At 40.4% G+C, this 20,818-nt stretch overlaps 1 protein-coding gene across 3 annotated transcripts in view; it reads right to left on the bottom strand.

Annotated features, from left to right (window-relative positions):
* The window catches only part of XPO4 (exportin 4), a 91,947-nt gene that overhangs the window by 60,858 nt on the left and 10,271 nt on the right, over positions 1-20,818 (bottom strand). The window contains exons 1-4 of one of the 3 annotated variants that reach the window (XM_061434988.1): positions 9,236-9,326; positions 4,146-4,299; positions 3,896-4,037; positions 2-140 (exon numbers count right to left, since the gene is read on the bottom strand). In XM_061434988.1, the coding sequence (XP_061290972.1) occupies positions 2-140; positions 3,896-3,990 (234 nt within the window). In that variant the 5' untranslated portion in view covers positions 3,991-4,037; positions 4,146-4,299; positions 9,236-9,326. Of the gene's footprint in view, position 1; positions 141-3,895; positions 4,038-4,145; positions 4,316-9,235; positions 9,342-20,818 lie in introns of those variants that run through there. The other 2 variants (XM_061434989.1, XM_061434987.1) reach the window with 2 other exon arrangements.

Here is a 20,818-nt window from a genome sequence, read left to right as displayed (position 1 = left end):
CCACAGTGGGGTTGCCACTACTTATCAACTGGCTGACTTCATGAAAAATGCTTTTGCAGTCAATTGATTTATCTAATGATCCTCGTTTTACAATTACTGCTACTGCTAATAGAATCTGTTCCCGAACATACTTTTGGAGGCTGTAAAACATAAAAATCATTGTGAAAACTTTTACACAAATCCAATATAAAAATACTCCCAGATTCCTCACTGTGACTGCAGCTGCTGGCAGCACGGCTCACATAAGGTGGCGTGCTCCTGGTCACACACTGGTCTACTGCAGAGTCCGGAGCTCGAATCCACACTCCAGCAGTGACGGTTATATGACCCTGGGCAAGCCCCTTCACACTCAGAGCCTCAGTCTCCTCATGAAATGGGGGTAAGAGTAACAGGGTTGTCACAACAAGGATTGCCCACTCTCAGCTTCGCAGCCCATGCACACTAAGCGCCATGGCAACTCTGGGCAACCCTGCCAGAGAGACATGCTGTGGCCTCGTCTCCATCTCCATCACCGCTAATATGGAAAGCTAACGTGCTAGCTAGCCAAGACACAGCACTATGAAAACATACACACTCTTAAAAACCTATTTGTACAGACAGGAACACGAAAAAAGTCTTTGTATCTAAGTTCTGTTCCTCAGTGTGGTGGCAGAAACACCTGTCTCAGATGAAGCCTCCTACAAAGCCCGTTGAGCCACAGGGGCATACAGACTTAACTGTCTTTTCACAACCGTTTCTTAAAAGAAAGGCTTGGAAAACCTAACTCTGAACTTCATAACCCAGCCTCTAGAACTTCACACAGATTCAACAACCACGTGCCCCTGGGACAAAACCCAAACTCCCCAACGGGGCTTGTGGCAGTAGGACCCGCCCCAGCCTCCCCAACCCCTTGCCATCCAGCACAAGAACTAACAGCGCTTGCTCTACTCTGAAAGGTGTCCCCGTGTGGACATAAAAGGTAGAGTCCCCACTTTTAAGGCCATTCCTGGGCCTCCCTCCATCTCAGCCCCTCCACTCACTCTCACAACTGCAGGGCCAGCCCCCTAAACACCTCTCTCTGCACCCAGCTGGTCATCCAGAGGAGGGCTCCCCACACCACACACAACACGAAGTGTCTATTTCTGCGGGGGTTAACTGTGTCTCCCTGGTTGGTTGCCATGCCGAACACGCTGCTGTGGTCCCATGGAAAAAGCACACTGCCTGCCACACAACAGGCATTTACCAGACATTCATCCAAATGAACAAACATATCTTGCTCTGTCAAGAATGAAGAGAAAAACATTCCTTCAAAATAGACCTGAAGGATTCATTAAGCAAATAAAAGCAAAGACCCTACTGTGTGCAAGAATGTGAGGTGACCAAGGGGAATGTTTGTACTTCTGGGGGACACAACAGTTTGAAACAATGACTGCCACTAGAAAGCTACACAGAGCTAGTTTTAAAGCTCACTGCTGGGACTCTTTACGACCCCATGGACTGTATGCCACCAGGCTCGTCTGTCCATGGAAAAATTCCAGGCAAAAATACTGGAGTGGGTAGCCTTTCCCTTCTCCAGGGGATCCTCCCAACCCAGGGATCAAACCCGTGTCTCCTGCACTGCAGGCAGATTCTTCACCATCTGAGCCACCAGGGAAGCCCAAATCACTAGAGAACAATAATACCTAACATTTATTAAGTGCTTACGATCTGTCTTTATATAAACTAACTTCACAAAATAATACATCTAATCCTTACAATCTTTTGAGTAAAGTACAACTATTCACTCTATTTAATAATCAGACAACTAATACACAAAGACGTTAATTTGCCCAAGGGCACGGAGTTAGTAAGGGGCTCAAGGGGTACTCGTAGTCCCGTTCTCAATCACTATGCTATATGCCTCTAAAAAGTGTACCCTGCATTTCACTCATAGACTGGAGGAAACAATAGAAAAGAAAGGAAAACGGTGGTGCCTGCAGTGGGAGATATACAACAGCACGTATGTATTAGTCTACAGTCCCTAACCTGTAGCTCTCTACCCATGTGGCACACCAAAAGCTTTAACTTGACCCTGATCCACTCAGCACATTCTACAAGATTAAAACGTCTGTGACATGAAAGTCCAAAAGAGGCAGAACTGATTTAGATTAAACGAGACACAACAACTAAATACGACATATAATCTGTGGTTGAATCCTGAATCCAAGAGTAACCTACAAAAGATAAAAGGGATATAAGCAGCACTATTCAGACAACTGGGAAGGTCAGAATTATAGTGAATAATGTAAATACAGAGTTATATCAAGAGCGCTGAGATGATCTAAGGAGAGTTGCACTGCGGGGTTTAGGGGTGGGAGTCACTGAATCGCTGGCTGAGCCTCTGCTAGGGAAAAGGCACGTGGCGTGGTCACAGCACTCCTCTTTCCACTTGGCTGAACACTTTTTTCCCCAAAAAGTAAATGTGGGAGACAATATATAAGTGAACTATTTCCATGTGGAACCCGACAATCAACTCTAAAACAGCCCCTGAACTCACTGGAATTATTATGGTGAGATGATTTTGGATAACACAAGAGATGACATGCACACACAACTGAAATCTGCCAAGCTGAAAGGCGGGGTGAGTGGGCATGTACGGGCAGGGAGGTGGAGACCCGTGATAAATGAGCAGCTCCAGGTTGGGGTGGGGGCCGTCTGTGTGTGTATATGGCGTGAGGGGGTGGACTGTGACATATGAGAGACTTCAGGGCAAATTGACAGCAACATCCAAAAGGGTTCATTAAACAACAAATTTAAAGGAAGAAAAACAGCATGAAGGAGAAGAGAAAGGTCTGTAATAGGAGCGAGTTTTCCTTATGCTGTTAAAACTGAAACAAATAAGCCACACCCTCACTTGGAGACAAGCACCTTTGCTCATCCCTGGAACATGTTATCCTTCCAACCTGTGATACTAACAGGCTGAGTCACACTTGGGATTTTTCTCTTGTGCATTCTTCTACATGAAGCACTTACTAGCACTTTACTGAGTGCTAAGTACTGTGAACTCAGAGACTGCTAGTGAACCGAGCAGGAACAAAGCCACACAGAACACGCAGAAATATCTTTTAGGCTGTGTGCATCTCTGTCACCAAGACCAGCATCCTTAATCACCAGCAGTTCTCATTATGTAACAGTTCTTCATTGAGTGTGAAAATAAATATCTGTGCAAAAAAGTGTTCAACTGCACAAACTGCACACAATGTATGATGCCTCTCCTTAGGAGACTTGGTATTGAGGGGACTTAAAAAAAAAAAAAAGATATACAGTAAATTAATTTCTCCCAAAACCTGTATGGCCAGTAGTTTTCCTCATTTGTTTCTAAACCATACAGGCAATGAATTCACACAATCTTTAAAATTTTTAAACAATACAATGTGTATAATATAAAAAGAAAACTCACTCTCACCCTATTCCTCAGACCTGACCCCTCTCCACAGGAAACTTAAAAAGAATGCGGTGCTTTCGGCTCTACAACCTTCTCAACACTGCCGTCTCTATGTACATGTTAATGGTGCCTGACTTCTCCCAACCCTCATGGCTACTCACCTATGTCTTATAATATACACCAAGAACCAAAAGAAGCACAAGTATAAAGGATTTTCGACCGAGTCAAAGATCAACTTTTATTTATAAATAAAATTCTGGAACTAAACAACAAAAAGCCCTAACATCCAAGCACAATCTATTCAAAGAAATGAAACCCAGCGTCACAAGCTTATAGTAAAAACATCTCCCATCATTAAGTTCCAAAACAACCTATAATCACATGTATGTAAATTTTTAAGATATGAACCCACACAGAGTTTAACCATAAACATCAGTGACTGAAAAGCAAAGGAAAATCCAGCCTAAGGATGAGCTGAGAGCAGGTACTCACTGAGGCCTCTGCAGGACGTAGGTCAGGAGGAAGGTGCGCAGGGACTCAATACTGGCCTTCTCCAGCAGAATCCACTCTCGGACCACAGCCTCCATGATGGCTGTGGCAGCTTGGAAGAGGACATAGTCCACTTTACTCGTTTCTGGGGAGGAAACCAGACACCATCTTTAAACAGCAGCCCACCTTCCCCTGCGCATTCTGCGTTTATTAATTTTAAAGAGAACTTTCAGACAAGGAAGGAGATGGTTACCTGTTCCTTTTTTATCCAGTGACCTTGCTCTAGCACCACAAAGAGGTTAGTTCCTCTCAGAAGACACCTCAGGCAGGTGGCAGCTAGTCACCGATCACAATTGTCACAAACTTTCCTCACCTCTCTTCAACTGTTACTTCCAAAGCATGAAGAACTAAAAAATAACACAGCTTTAACAAAAATAAAATAAAAATAGAAAGCAATCAGAAAACGTTCTAAGAGATTCTCACCCTGTGCAAAACAGAACTTTATATCTGCAGAGAATCTGACAAATGAGCCTCTGAACATTACTATCTGTGATGAGCCATGCTGTCAAGATATCTCAAGTTTGTTACGTAATTAAGCTTTGAGCAGGATGGCCCATCTCCAATAGCAAGTTCAGAAATGAGCACAATCACATTCAGGTTCTTTTCCTCAAAATGTTTAAAAAATAAAAAGGTCACATTTACACAAGGTGAGAAGTTCTTGTGAATTTTCTGATTGCAGTAGTGATCAAACTGAGTAAAATCCCAAAGCTACACTCAGAAAGATCCAGCTTTAATGAGCAAGTTACAGCATCTGCACTGAACCCGCTTCTGAGGGGAAACCAGACACCATCTTTAAACAGCAGCTCATCTTCCCCTGCGCATTCTGCGCTTATTCATTTTAAACAGAACTTTTAGACAAGGAAGGAGATGGTTACCTGTTCTTTTTTTACCCAGTGAACTAAAACTGAATCAGGAGAGTTAAAAAAAAAAAATAGAAAATTAACATACTGAAGAAACGCTTTACATTAATTTTCTATTTTTTTCTTTTATTCACCAACACCGCTATTATTGGTTTCCAAAGCAGCAGCATCAAAAGGGAGAGACAGTCAAAATGAAGTCAAGAAAAAGTAGAAATTTTCTGAAGCTCTACAAAATAACCATCATGTGCAACCCATACAGAGTCTGATCCAACTCCGGGTTTCTGCCAAGATCACTGCACAGGAGCGCCTGAGGCCCAAGAGACACTTGTAGGCACAGAACAGTACCTACAATGACTTCTCAGAAGAGCATGAAGACACGGGCAGGCACATCATTTTCTCCGCTTTTCAAGTGCAGACCATTTACAAATATTACACGTGATCTCGACACAATTTTCTATAGAAGTGTTCAAAGAAAGGTATGCCTACGTCAATTCCTATCCTACTAGGCTACAGTGAGGGGGTTTTGAAAATATCAAAACTAGTAAGAGGAATCAATCTGGACCTTTTTTTTTTTTATTAGTCCATGCCATTTTAACATGAATTCTAATCGAAATGGTAATCAGAACTCACAAAATTTTAGAAAACTTAAAATACAAGGAATAAAGCAATAGTGTCCAAAAATGTAAACCTATCCTAAAAAGATGCATTTAAAGTTCTAGTAGGAAAAAAAAAAGTGTTTTAGTCAAAGAGGACTTGAAACAGAAACCAGTGCTATTTATTTAGCTCACTAAGGAGAAATACGGTACTGCCTCATAAAAGTAATTCAAATCATTTACTATAAACCTCTTCTTAAAACGATGGTTATTTGCCTATCTGCACTTTTCACTGCAATGTAAAGTTTTTAAGGACCTGCAATCCTTAACCACGGATTTGAACAGGGAAGCAATATTGTAGGGACTCACAAAATTTTAGAAACAGAACCCTGCAGAGATCCCCTAATCTGATACCTGCATGTCACAGCTGAAGAAGCTGTCGCACCAAGAGACAGAGGAGACTGAGGCCCGCGTGGATGGCCCTGTCTGTTGGGTGATGTGTGCCTGCCCTGAAAGCAGGTGCCAGGAGGCCCGGCAGGCACTCCTGCTTGTCATGACCACTGAACATGCTCCTGTCTAACTGTGCTTACAGTCTAGCCTTTTTCTTCCCTGTCCCCTTGTTTGCAACTGTAAGGAGACAATTACAGATAAATGACATACAGAAGTTTTCAAGAGAACTCTTTTCCTTAGGTAGCTGTTTGGTATCAAATGAAGATCTCTGTACTACTATTCCTGTAAGAAAATGTCTCTAAGAAAGGAGGAATCTGGAAAAAAAAAAAAAAAGAAAGAAAGTCAGATTCCAGATTTAAAAGTAGTTTTCCTAACTTAATAAAAAGTTCCTTCTCATAAACACTGCCGTTGGCCTTCCTAAACTGCACTTAAACCTAACAGAAACATGCAGAAGACGGCAGCCAGAACTCTGCAAGCCTGCCGGCAGCAGGTGAGGCCTTCGCACACACAGGAGCCTCCGTCTTGCTCTCCGCTGAGATGCTCAAAACTGCAAGGTCCCTGTGCAGAGCTCCCGGCTCAGCAGGAATCACTAGCACTCTCAAGGGTGACTTCCCACTGACTAGGACACTGTCTGAAAAATGACAAGTTAATTTAAGCCACCTTAGCAGGAAGCTTTTACTTCCTACCACAGTAACTCTCTCCAATAACAATTACATAAATAAAATTCAGGTGCATCTTGTCGGCCATCTGAAACCAGACACAGACAGGAAGACTAAAGAGAGAGCGAAACTGAGGGCCGGGAGCACCAGCACTGCCTTCCGGCATCCAGAAAGTGCACTGCCCTCCCCGCTGGGGCTGCTGCCCAAAGCAAAGGCCACGTAAGCCTCATGGTGACACACACACACTAACAGTAGTAAGGCTCGGATTTGCTCTCTCTCAGATGTCTCTGATATGAAAAACGAGAGAAATCTTCTCCTGGAGAGCTCCAAAAGTGCGTGACCCACTCAGGTCTGGGGGAGATTTCTTCAACAAGAGCAGAACACACAGGTTTCCCGAAGGAACATCTGACCCTACAAAACTAGTAAATTCCTAAGTGCCAAAGACTTCTGAGGCAAAAAAGTCAGAAAGTGCCCTTCTAACAAAACGCAGAAGCATGCAACATGCACACAAGTGCACACACACAGAAAAGAGCAAAGAAATTAAAGCTACAATGAAAACAAAAGCTTAAGACGAGAAAGAAATGAGGAAAAATAAGAAATAACAAAACTTAAGTAAGAAGAGAGAAAGAAGAATTTTAAAAGGCCAGAAAAAGGAAGCATCCAAGAGAAAGCCTCCCCTTCATCAGAACCTATCACCCAGACACTCCACACAAGTGACCTATATCCCGAAACAAGAACGTGAAAACCCTGGATTGCGATCGACTGCCACGTGCGTGAGAAGTCTTCTCAGAGGAACTAACGTTTCTGGGCTGGTGGCAACTGGGTAAGGAGTTAAGCTTTCCGTGAAGTTCAGACGTCAACATTAATGTAACACCGGGCTTTGCAGTACATTAATGATTATGCTTGTAACACATGCACCCAACTTTTAAATAGTTATGTCTCAAAACCCAAAATGCTTTCAGTAGCGTGGCCAGAACTAGCAATACTATTCTTTCGAAATTTCTGTCAGGAAAACAAAAGTATTCTAAAACAAGCTCAAGTCATAACAAAGCAATAGTTCTTCATAAAATATACATACTCTAAAAAGGAAAGAGTGGTAAACAAATACACTCTAATAACATACTTATCACTGAGGCCGGTATTTCCCAGCCAGTACAGAATGATAACCGAGTCATGGCCGGAAGTCGGATGAGACACCACGGGGACCTGCTAACACAGTTAGGCCGAAACCTCGAAAGCCAGGCTTGGATCACCTGAGCTTTTCTCCCTCCACTGACACTGACAGCTTCAAGGCCGTAAGGATGAAGAAGCAAGGCTCCCTTCAACTCTTAATGATCTTCAGTTTTGCTTCTTTTAATTTAATACTGAGTTAAATATTCTCCACATGGTAACAAGTTTTCTTAGTGTCAGAAACAAATTCAACCAAGTATAAAAATTGACTACTCAAAAAAAAACAAAAAAAAACAAAACCTGCCTCATTTAGAATTAAAGGTGAGTATTAGACTGCTTCTCTAACTTAAGCTCTAACTCCTGGAGGGGACAGAGCCGCCTTTACCACAGCTGCCAGCTCCGCACAGAGCGCTTTTCAAAGGCTGTCTGACATGTGGTCACGTGGCAATGACCTTCACCTGACCTCTCGCCAAGTGCTTTCCCTTGTTGCTATATCTGCGCCTCACTACAACTTAACACGGTCAAGTCCATTTAAGGAAATGGCATCATTATGCCCATTTCACAGATGGAAAAGGCTCCGAGGGGCAATGAGACTTCCTGAGCTGCTTCCGGGCTGCAGGTACCCCGGCGCCCAGCCCTTCCACTGAAGGCCCTGACCCGGAAAGCACTGCGCACAGAGACCGACTGTGGGCTATTTCCCAGAGTGCTGGGGGCTAGCGGATTAGCCTTCCTAAAGCACAAGAACACAAGGTAGATTTTTCAGCTCCTAACACTCAACTAACCAATTCTGTAGTCATGGACACCTCAAACAGGCTTCCTTTCAGAGCCCCCAATAGGGATTACAAAAAATGATTCCAAATAAGAAAAAGAGCCAACAAAAATCAGGTCATAAAATAACTAAACAATGAAATCTCTCTTATAATAATTGAAAAATATCTAAGCGGCAAAGAGAATGCCATTTTTGAACAAGTTATAACTGCTGTTATTACTTTTAAAGGAAAGAGATCACTCTCTACGTATGTCAGATATAAGGTACAAACAAAACATTTTTTACAAGAGTAAAAAACTCAGTGTTTCATTTTATGACATACAATGAAGAACTCACACAGAACTGACTAATATTCACTACATGAGCTGAGTACAAACTATTATATATGGTTTTTAAAAAACTGAAAAAAACAACTAAAAGAAACTGTAGAAATCTCCAAAAATAATCTTAACTTTAAAACACTGGGATGAATTACAGTGCATTTCCTGTAAGTGATATCATACTTGAAAACAATAGAAAAAACATTAGATTTTCCTCCCACCATTATAAGCCTTGATATTATGGCCAATAATAAAACAACTTATTGAGTGCGAAACTTAGAGAAGGAAAATCCAAAGCAAAACCAAAGTTTTCTCTCTGGCCTTATGGAATATCTTTAAAGTCACTCCAGTGGAGTGACTAATGGAAAATTTAACTGTACAAACCTGCTTATTTTTAAATGAATTCAAACATCTAAAGTTCAAGATAGAAAAATTAGGTATTTTTAAAGTAAACACACTTACCCAAAATATGCTTGCAAACTGCAAACGGTGATTTTGACTTCCTAAATGATAAGAATATATGCTCAGCATGCTGGCGCTGCTCAGTGTTAACCATGGAAGGTGGTGCCTTGAGAGTTAAACACAAACACAGAGCACACTTGTTTAATAAGGAGGCTTCAACAACAGCAATCCTTTTACCCACAACAAGAGAAAATATTTTTACTTTTGGAGACAACAGGAGGACAAATTCTTGCTTAGGAACTACAGTATTAAACATTATAATAAACACCTAAAATACATCTTCAAGAAAACAGAAGAAACTCCTGGCAAGGTTTCGATCAAGTTGCCTAACATTTTAGAAAGGTAGATACTTATTTTACATTTTTTGGTAAACTTTTTAAAAAACATAGCTAATAGTATCTTTTATTCCCAAATATACCATTCCATTTAAAGTGATGAAGTTCAAATCACTTCTAATAGGCACAGGTGAAACTGAATCCAAAGTTACTAAAACTTGATTTCTAAAAATGATCTTTTAAGATAGTCTGCTCAGGTCTTCAAGTTCCATTTTGTTCTAACAATATTTCTTTCAAAGACAGTATCTTCTGAACCAGCCTGACCTAAAACATACATTCCCATTCCACGGTTCGGTTATCTCTGACTTCACTGAGACCCATCTGAAGCTTAGAAGGAGAGACTGGCTTGTACAGCATACAGATTAAAATATCATATTCCTCAATTAGGGGAGTGGGGGAGGTGGCAAGAAAATAAACCTCTGTTGCTATAACCAAAATACATCGGGGAAATCACTTCAAGTGTATTCAAAGACCTAGGAAGATGAAAAACATTTTGCCAGATACATTAAATCAATACTCAATATAAAGTCTATCAACTATGCAACATTAGTCACTCTATTTTCAGTTAAAATAGTTTTTAAAAATCCAAGAAAAGTCAACTAACTTTGATTCTCTTGCCTAAAGGAATTCTAATTAGCTAAAGCTAGTTCAGACTACTATTCCTAATGATATAGCACCCTCTACAGCTCTCCAGGTAAAAATGAAAACATTTCCACTAAAAAACTATGGTAATTAGAGAACAAGGATTATGCTGTACAGCAAAGGGAATTACAGCCCTTATCTTGTAATAACCTACAATGGAGTATAATCTACAAAAACACTGACTATACTGTACACCTAAACCAACACTGTAAATCATCTATGTATCAGTCTTTTTAAAAGAACTGTGTTACATTCAGTTCTGTTTTGTTTTTCCCCCTAATTTTGGCTGCACCAGGTTTCAATTGCAGCACTCAGGATGTTCAGTTACAGCAGGTGAACTCTTAGTTGCAGCACGCAGGATCTTAGTTTCAACCAGGGATCAAACTCGCATCCCCTAAATTGGAACCACAGAGTCTTAGCCACTGAACCATCAGGGAAGTCCCCTTGAATATTTTTAAAAGCTTTATTAATAAAATATTGTGAACAGCTAACTATGCTAAACATAAATTTTTTTCATTTTCAAATTCTTCATTCCACCATTTTCCCTAATTCAAGGAGTTCACTGTGCTTTCACAAGACCCTTCATCTGCTGACTATGACCTGAATACACAGCATGCTGAACACTACCACCACCTGCTCTACTGTTTACGAATACAAGTTCTACAAACAAAACAGCTCCCAAAGTTAATGATCCCGGGACAGCCTAATATCATACACTTAACAAGATACAAGTCTGAATACAATTTTAATATAACATAAAAAATGAATTCCATTTTTAAGTTCAAATGATGAAGTATAAACTAAAAGCTTATATTAACCACCTGGTTGAACATTATCACACAAACAATAAAATCATCAAGTCAATATGTTAAGGTACAAGATGGTATTCACTTTAATTTCTCAAAACTAAACTTTCAAATTCTTTCTCCTTGAAAATGAGTTTTTAACGGTTTCCAAATAACAAGTTATTATAAAGTCGTGAGAAACTGCTTTGTCTTAAAAAAAAAAAAAAAAAAATCCCCAGTGCCGGAAGATTCAATAGGCTGGGAGTCAAAACCAAACACACGCATCTCCCCAAGACCCCCAGGCAGCTCTGACCTAGAACGCCCTCCTCTTCAGAAGGTCACCCTTCACAGCTGCTTCAGTCCCGTCCCTCTTTACCAGCCTCTCCTGACCTTCCCCTAGATGGAGCACAAGAGACGTCTCTACCCGACCTGGCACCACCAACACGTGTGAGCCCCCAGTACCCACACGTGGGAAGCCTCCATCACCCGACTCATCACAAGGTACTGCAGGTATTCGCTGCCCTCTTTCCTTTCTCTACTGTTTCTGTGACACCAGAGCCCTCCTTTCACTCATCTCTAAATTCCGAGAGCCAAGCCCATGCACAAGGGAGAGGTGGGAACAGCACTGACACTTTCTGAGTGTGGAGCAGGCAGCACAGTTTCACTAGACAGGTAGACAGGGATATAGTCTTTCTGCTTACAACAGGTCAACTCTCTTAAAAATCTCTTACAGCCATCAGAAAGACCTGGTTTCTAATTATTTATCTGTGCAGCACAGCAGTTGGGAAGCCTTGGGCAAGGACCCCTCTCTGGTCCCCCCATCTAATGATGCTAAGGAATACACCTTATAATTGCTAAGAGAACTGTGGTTAAAAACATGCTTATGGATCTCCCAAAATCAACCTACAGTAATTAAACCTTTTTGAGACTTAAACTGGAATTGTATTATCTCAGAATATGACAAGGTGACCCAGACACATCGAAGAAAAGACAAACAGTCAAAATAATTTGGAAAAGGGGAGCTTTAGAGACTTATGCTAAATGAAATAAGTCAGACAGAGAAAAGCAAATACGTTATGGTCTCACTTAAACGTGGAACAAAAAACAAGAACAAAATGCAAAACCCTAAGCATAAGATACAGAAAACAGAAATTGGTGGCTATCAGAAGCAGAAGCGGGGAGTGGTCAAAATGAATGAAAGTGGTTAAAAGGTACAAACTTTCAGTTCCAAAACAACTAAGCCCTGGGGGTGTAAAGCACTGCCTGGAGACTCCAACAACCATTCTGTTGGCTGTTTAGTCACTAAGCCAGTGTGACTCTGTAATTCTAAAGTCTGCAGCCGCCAGGCTCCTATTCCATGGGATTTCTCAAACAGGAATACTGGAGTGGATTGCCATTTCCTTCTCCAAGGGATCTTCCCGACCCAGGGATCATGCCCAGGTCTCCTGCATTAGTAGGAGATTCTTTACCGCTGAGCCACCTGGGAAGCCCACAATTAATTATACTGAACTGCTTATCTGAATATTGCTGAGAGAACAGATCTTAAAAGTTCTCATCACACACACACACACACACACACACACACAAATTATAAAAATATTTGGCGATGGATGTCAACCAGACTTATTATGGTGGTCATTTATCAATATATACAAATCATTATGTCATACATTTGAAACTAATATAACTTGGGTGGGGTTTTTTTGGCTATTTTTTGTTTGTTTTGTCTTTGGCCTCGTGACATGCAGGATCTTAGTTCCTGACCAGGGATCAAACCCTCACCCTATGCACTAGAAGCACAGAGTCTTAACCACTGGACTGCCAGGAAAATCCCTGAAACTAACATAGTGTTAAATGTCAATTACACCTCAGACAAAAAGTAAATCACACTTGAGGCTCAAAAAAATAGCCATTTAAAAACATGCAGAAAAAGAATGATAAGAAGGGAGTCGTATCCAACCACATATAAATACTTAAAATAATAATTTAAGTGTCAACCCTTCAGTTCAGTTCAGTTGCTCAGTCGTGTCCGACTCTTTGTGATCCCATGAATTGCAGCACGCCAGGCCTCCCTGTCCATCACCAACTCCCGGAGTTCACTCAGACTCACGTCCATCTAGTCAGTGATACCATCCAGCCATCTCATCCTCTGTCGTCCCCTTCTCCTCCTGCCCCCAATCCCTCTCAGCATCAGAGTCTTTCCAATGAGTCAACTCTTCCCAGGAGGTGGCCAAAGTATTGGAGTTTATCAGTCCTTCCAAAGAACACCCAGGACCAACTTCCTTTAGAATGGACTGGTTGGATCTCCTTGCAGTCCAAGGGACTCTCAAGAGTCTTCTCCAACACCACAGTTCAAAAGCATCAATTTTTCGGTGCTCAGCTTTCTTCAAATCCAACTCTCACATCCATACATGACCATTGGAAAAACCATGGCCTTGACTAGATGGACCTTTGTTGGCAAAGTAATGTCTCTGCTTTTGAATATGCTGTCTAGGTTGGTCATAACTTTCCTTCCAAGGAGTAAGCGTCTTTTAATTTCATGGCTGCAGTCACCATCTGCAGTGATTTTGGAGCCCCAAAAAATAAAGTCTGACCCTGTTTCCACCTCCAACACTTAAGGCATAATAATAATTTAAAACACAGTAAAAGAGCAGGAAAAAACAAACAATGGAATAGAGAGAATTCCCAGAAACTCATGAGATGTAACAAATTAGTGAAGACTAAACTTTACAATAAAAGGCACTAGAACGTTGGCTATTTATAAGCAAAAATCTAAGATTAGCTCTCTACCCATTTATACACATAGTAATAAATTCTAGGTGAAAAATGAAAAGCAAAACTTTAAAAAAACTTTTAACAAGACACAGGAAAATACCAGGGTAAGGCAAGACTTTTTAAATAAATAAAAGGCACAATTTTTTAAAACAATTCAATTATATTAAAATAACTTCCTAAACATTAACCATAAGTAAAAGATGATTAGAAGACAATAACTGCACTGCATGTAATTAACAAAGGATTAATTATAAAAACCCCACAAAAGAAAAGACAACACGGAGCATGACCGGCAGCTCCTCCTCTTCAGTCCCAGAGCTCAGGCACTGTCATTGGTGCTTCCTGTTACATGCGGCCAAATCCAATCTCAGCAGAAAAATAGCCAATGGACAGACAACTCACAGAGTAGAAGGAAAACTGCTCAATAAACAAGGGGACGTACTCAATCTCAATGGGAACCTCAGAAATGCATGGTGAAACAATGAGCTGTCTCTGAATGGTTGACAGAAGTCTAGTACAAAAACAAGAGCCTGGAGAGCTCAGGGTACAGCAGACAGTTATAAACTGCTGGTAATCTAAAATGGGCCATTCACTTGAAATTCACAATTCTGTAGAGTAAGTTCTTAAGAACAGCAAGGTGTGCACCAGTCCACTTCTAGGCATTTATTCCTAGAGAACCTCTCCCCTACACTGAGACATTCCTATAGGACTATTTATTAACAACAATGACATTCCCACCAATGGGGAATACATACAGTACCACCATAGAATGGTTTGTAAGAGCTATGTTTACCAAGGAGATAAACTCTGAAAGTTATTCTGAAGAAGCAAATGATGAGACATATACAATATATCATTTATGTAATAACAATTTTAACTCAATATACTATATTATTTACCTTTGTAGGCAAAATGTACAAACACGGAAAGGAAACAACTTTAAAATCGTGGTTATCTTTGTGGATGAAGAAGCAGGGTCTGAAGAATGGTATCTCAAGGAAATCCAAAGGGGCCTGAATCACATATGTGATTTTTTTAAGACTGTAAGCAAAATGGCTGTTAACATGTTACCCAAGGAGACAGGTACAGGGGTATGATTTATATTGTTCTATGTGCTTTCCCACTTATTTAACATGTCCTTTTTTTAAATGAGTGGGCATTCAATCCTGATAGTAATGATGACCAGATACCTTGAACAACTCTTTTGCTAAAACCAAATTAAAATAGTGAATAAAACATTTCTTTAAAATTGTAATATACTGCTGCGCTTACAGGAAATCAAGGAATCCCCAGAAGTGAGAAAGGAAGCAAAAGCAGGGATCCAAAGATGACATGACAGCATGTTCTCATGGATCCACCCTGGAGACACGTACCAACCCTGAGTGACCTCAAGCTCCATCTGGATAGCTGCCCAAGGTGTAGCAGACAGGAGAGACAGCCAGGGCCCTCCTGAGACAGGGACACACTCCACAGAAAGCTAGCATCCTCCGGACAAGGGTAAACTTTAAAAAATAAATGGGGAGGAGGAGGAAGGAAAAGAGGGAGAAGCTTGCCAGTCTGGCCCCCAGTGGTGGATGAAGGAGGGAAAATGACTCCAGACAGCTGACAACCAGAAGCAGGTCCACAGACAGGTTTCTTGTTCCATTTCAACAGGACCCACGAGGTCCAGAAACTTTTACCTAAGAAACATGAAGTAGTCCTGTGCTCAGCCATTAGAGTAACACACTGAATACCAGCTTTGGAGCTTACCATAAACACTTCCAGAGCTGATACTGGAATTCTAAACATATGAAGACACAAGCCTCCCTAAGTTTGCAGAACAGCAAATCAAAGGATCAAACTAGCAACACTCACAGATACTGGAAATGCCAGAAATGTAATATAAAATGTTTGAAATAAAAATTTAAAACGTATGAAGCAGATGTCATAAAAAATAAAAACCTTTGTACATCAAATGATATTAACGGAGATAATGGCAATTCAGAGAATGGGAGAAATTTAGAAAATTATTGAATATTACAAGTCACATATCTATAAGGGATTAATAGCCAGAATCTATAAAGAACTGTTACAACATCAGCTAAAAATAAAAAACAATTTTAAAATGGGCAAAGGAAGGGACCTCTCTGTCCGTCCAGTGGTTAACACTCCTTGCTCCTTATGCGGGTTTGATCCCTGCTTGGGGAACAAAGATCTTGCACTCGACACAGCATGGCCAAAAAAGGGAGGGGAGGGGGGGGCAAAAAAACTTGAATACATGTTTCTCCAAAGAAGATAATACACAAATGGCCAAAAGGCACTTGATAAAGTCTCAAGATCACTAATCTGGGAAACATGTCAACATTGCAATGATATAGCACTTCATGAAACACAACAAAGCAAAAATAAAAAAAACAGAAAATGTTGGCAAGGATGTAAAGAAACTGGAGCCCTTGTCCACTGCTGGAGCGAATGTAAAATTGTGCCAGGTTAAAACAATACAGAGCCACCATGGAAGACAGCAGCAGTTTCTCAAAAAATTACATACACTATACAAGACAGCATTCCACCTCCAGGTATACATTCAAAAGAACTGAAAGCATGACTCAGAAAGATGGTATACCAATGTTTCATAGCAGCACTATTCAAAATGGCCAAAAGGGAGAAACAACCAAGTGTCCACTGACGGACGAATGGATAAATAATATATCCACAGGATGGGATATACTCAGTTTTATAAAAGAATGAAATTCTGGCACATAACGTGGATGAATCTCAAAAACCTTATGCTAAGTGAAATAAGACAGCCACAAAAAGACAAATATTTTATCATTCCACACATATGAAGTACCTAAAATAGTTGAATTCATGGAGAAAGAAAGTAGAATAGTGGGTACCAGGAGCTGGGGGACAGGGAGAATGTGGAGTTACTGTTTATAGTGGAACCAGTTTCACTTTGGGAAGATGAAAAATTCTGGACATACTGATGATGGTTGCACAACAATGTGAAAGTACTCAAAATGGAAAAATTTATGTTATATTTTACCATATTTTTTAAAAAAATACAAGAAGGAAGATAACACAACAGAGCCTTCCCAGGTGGTGCTAATGGTAAAGAACTCGCCTGCCAATGCAGAAGACTGAGACACAGGTTTGATCCCTGGGTCGGGAAGATCCCCTGGAGAAGGACATGGAAACCCACTCCAGTATTCTTGCCTGGAGAATCCCATGGACAGGGGAGCCTGGCGGGCTACTGTCCATGGGGTCACAGAGTCAGACACAACTGAAGCTACTTAGCATGAACATGCACAAGACAACAGGACTCTGAGGAGCAGTAAGAAAAACTTGAATATTCATAGACATAGACCTTGTGTGGATGGTAGTTACAAGGGTATATACACAACTGCCTGAACTCCTCAAAATGGACACCCAAGATTTGTGAATTTTACTGTAAGTTAATACACCACAAACAAAATGTTTTAAAAACTCAATGGGCAAAATAAAAGGTAGACTAGATACATTGAGAAGAAAATGAACACAGATATGAAAATTTATTTAGAATGAAGAAAGACACAAATATTAAGAGTCTTAGAGGACAAAATGAAGGTCAGTTCTCTGCCCTCCTGGGAGCCCCAGGAGCTGGCCCACAGGCACCAAGCCCGCAGCCTCCTCGCCCCTTCCTGGCCCCAGTGCCTCCTCTCCCCACCAAAGCCACAGCCCCCACAGGCTGCTTGCCGGTGCAGTCACAGTCCTCTCCAGATCTTCGGTCTCCCTTCCTGCCCTGGACATATTGCGGGAGAAGGACAACATTATCGTTTTTTTTTTTTTTTAAAAAGGCAGAAACATATTTAACAAATTAAGATCAATGACTAAATTTTTAGCAAAATAGGAATGGATGGAGATTTCCTTAACCTGATAGAAAGATCTTAAAAAAAAAAAAAAAAAAAACTACAGCAAACATCAACTAATGTTGAAACAAAAAAGCTATTCCCTTTGAACTGTCAGTAAACCATCAAGGTCCACTGGACTCAATTTTGGAGATTTCTTTTTAAAGCAGTTTTAAATTTGCAAGGCTTGATATTTCATGATTTTTACTTAGAGGTCTTCCAAAGAATAAAGGCAAATTCTATTTTTAAAAAACAAAATAAAACTCACTGTAATTTGAAGTCATTTATGTATCCACTGGACTCTTTTCTAAGATACAGAAGATGATCTTGGTGATCATATTTTTTCTATATCTTGAAAAATTTTGTTATTTCATCATTCTAAAGATTATTTCATCAGAACTCATCAATTATTTCAAATTATGCTAAGAAACTAAAATAACAAAATTTTTTTAAAAAGTGATTTTAAAGCCTCCTAGAAAAATAATACAATAGTAAAATAAAAATAAATCAGCACCATTACATTATCCTCAATTTTTTTTACTACATTGCTCAGAGTATAATATGATCTTTCTAGAAGGTCAAAATGAAACCTGGGAACACCATCTTTAAGCTTCATTGAATAGTGTTGAGAATAAAGAATTTTTCATTTTCTAACCATAATGACAAAGAGAAAAAAATTGATAAGGAAAGGCATTTCACAACTGAAATATAAATCAGAAGATGAACGCAAAAAGACATACAGCAGCATACTAAGCCCACACTCTCTGAAACAGCAGTGACTGGCCACATTTGCTGAAATTAAATGAAACTTCAAGAGGAAGGGGACATACATATACCTCTGATCCATGATGATGTAGGGCAGAAATTTTAAAACAATTATCCTCCAGTTAAAAATAATTTTAAAAATAGATGAAACAGAAAATTCAGTTCCCTGGCTGCACTAGCCACATTTCAAGTGCTTAACTGAACACCCCATGTGGCTGGTGGCTACCACACTGGACCACACAGAACATTCCTATCACAGCAGAGAGTTCTAAGGAACAACTCCACTAATGATGATAAAACTGATCATATAAGTGTAATCTCAGCCCTTGTCTTGAGATGGTGATACTCAAAATCAGTTGTTCTCAGCTAGGGCCACTGTGTGCCCCAAGGGGCGGCTAGCAATGTCTGGAGACACTTCTGGTTGCCACAACTGGGAGGGGGTGCTGCTGGCAACAAGTGTAGAAAAGGCAGGGATGCTGCTACAGGTCCTACAGTGCACAGCCCAGCCCGAAACACCAGGAGGGACAGGCTGAAAAACCCTGCCCCAGGTGGATTTTCTCAGACTCAAGAACCAATGAGCGAACATACCTCCAAGGACGAAAAGGCAATTCAGAATCCTCATCCATTACACAGAACTACTTCATTACACAATATTCTGTCACAAGAACCTGAACCAACATGTTTTGCTAAAAGGATATGTGACAGTGTCTTCTCTCCTATGATGTCTGTGTAAGAAAATCTGCTTGATACAGTTCATAAAATGATTCTACAGCAAGAAAAAGAATAATAATCTAAAACAAATTAAAGATGGCTTCCCAGGTGGCTCAGTGGTAAAGAATCCACCTGCCAATACAGGAGACATGGGTTCAATTCCTGGGTGGGGAAGATCCCCTGGAGGAGGAAATGGCAGCCCACTCCAGTACTCTTGCCTGGGAAACACCATGGACAGAGGAGCCTGGCAGGGGTCACAAAAGAGCAGAAGTATTTACAGAGCAGAAGATGAAACCAAAGAGATACAGTCACACTTTACACCGGAGCTGCCCAAAATGGTAGCCACTGCCCCCATACAACTGTTTTAAAGTAAAAAACTCGGAGAAGGCAATGGCACCCCACTCCGGTACTTTTGCCTGGAGAATCCCATGGACTGAGGAGCCTGGTAGGACCCCTGCAGTCCATGGGGTCGCTAGAGTCACGATTGAGCGACTTCACTTTCACTTTTCACTTTCATGCACTGGAGAAGGAAATGGCAACCCACTCCAGTGTTCTTGCCTGGAGAATCCCAGGGACAGGGAAGCCTGGTGGGCTGCCGTTATGGGGTCGCACAGAGTCGGACACGACTGAAGCGACTTAGCAGCAGCAGCAGCCAACTTCCCAAGAAGGTATTTTTTAGCTTAACGGTAATTTTCATTTTATTTTTAGATAATCAAATGCATAGCTAAGTTATGTTACCTTTACGAGTTTAAGGTAAACTCTTTTAAAGAAAGAGTTGAACTCTTTCCTAATTGAAAGAGTTGAACTCTTTCCTAACTCTAACCTAATACGTTAGAGTTGAATCTTTGATAACTTTGTCTTTATCATAGACTCTGTACATATGTTAAAATTAACTATTTATCAGATGTGTGTGTCACCGGCTGAATGACAGATGAAACATACTTATGGTCATGAATGATATGCTTTGTAAAAAAGGTTTCAAGCTATTAGGAAGCATATTGTGTATTTTAAAATCTTGTGTAATATTCTGTGATACTTTTACAGAACAATTCTGGCTTCAGGAACGTCTAGAAGCACTATTTCTTGAAATAAAAGGAGTTTAAACTTAAAAATAATAATAATAAAGTAAAAAACTCAGTTCCTCCTTTGCACCAGTCACCTTTCAAGGGCTCAACAACCACCTGTGGTTACTGGCTACCTCACTGGAGAGTGCAGATATAGAGGATACTTGAAGAGAAGACACTTGAAGAAATTTGATTAATTCAGAAAATATTTACTAAGTGCTTCCTATGAGATTACCTAGAGTCACATGATTTCACACAATGTTATTTGACAGATTAATGTACAAAATAACAGCTATCACTTCTAGAGCACTTACTATGTACCAGGCACTGTATTAAACACGTTTCTTTTCAAGTAAATGAAATCACTTAATTTATATATTAACTCCCTGGAAATAATATATTTTCCTATTTTGGAGATGAGGAAACAGGCACAGAGGTTAAGTGACTTGCCAAGTGTCACACATCTGGTCATGGGTGGAGCCAAGAAGAATCCAAACAGTTTGGCTCCAGAACCGCTATGTTTTCCTGCTGCTCAGTTCCTAAGAGTCATTACTTATGCTGCCTGGTCTAGCAATGGGGTGATTTTCTAGCATCTTATCTATGTCACTGTCATACTACTATTGTTTTTCAATTAGCTCTC

Source organism: Bos javanicus, chromosome 12, assembly GCF_032452875.1.
Source record: "Bos javanicus breed banteng chromosome 12, ARS-OSU_banteng_1.0, whole genome shotgun sequence".
NCBI lineage: Eukaryota > Metazoa > Chordata > Mammalia > Artiodactyla > Bovidae > Bos > Bos javanicus.
This window is presented reverse-complemented; position numbering and strand designations above follow the sequence as displayed.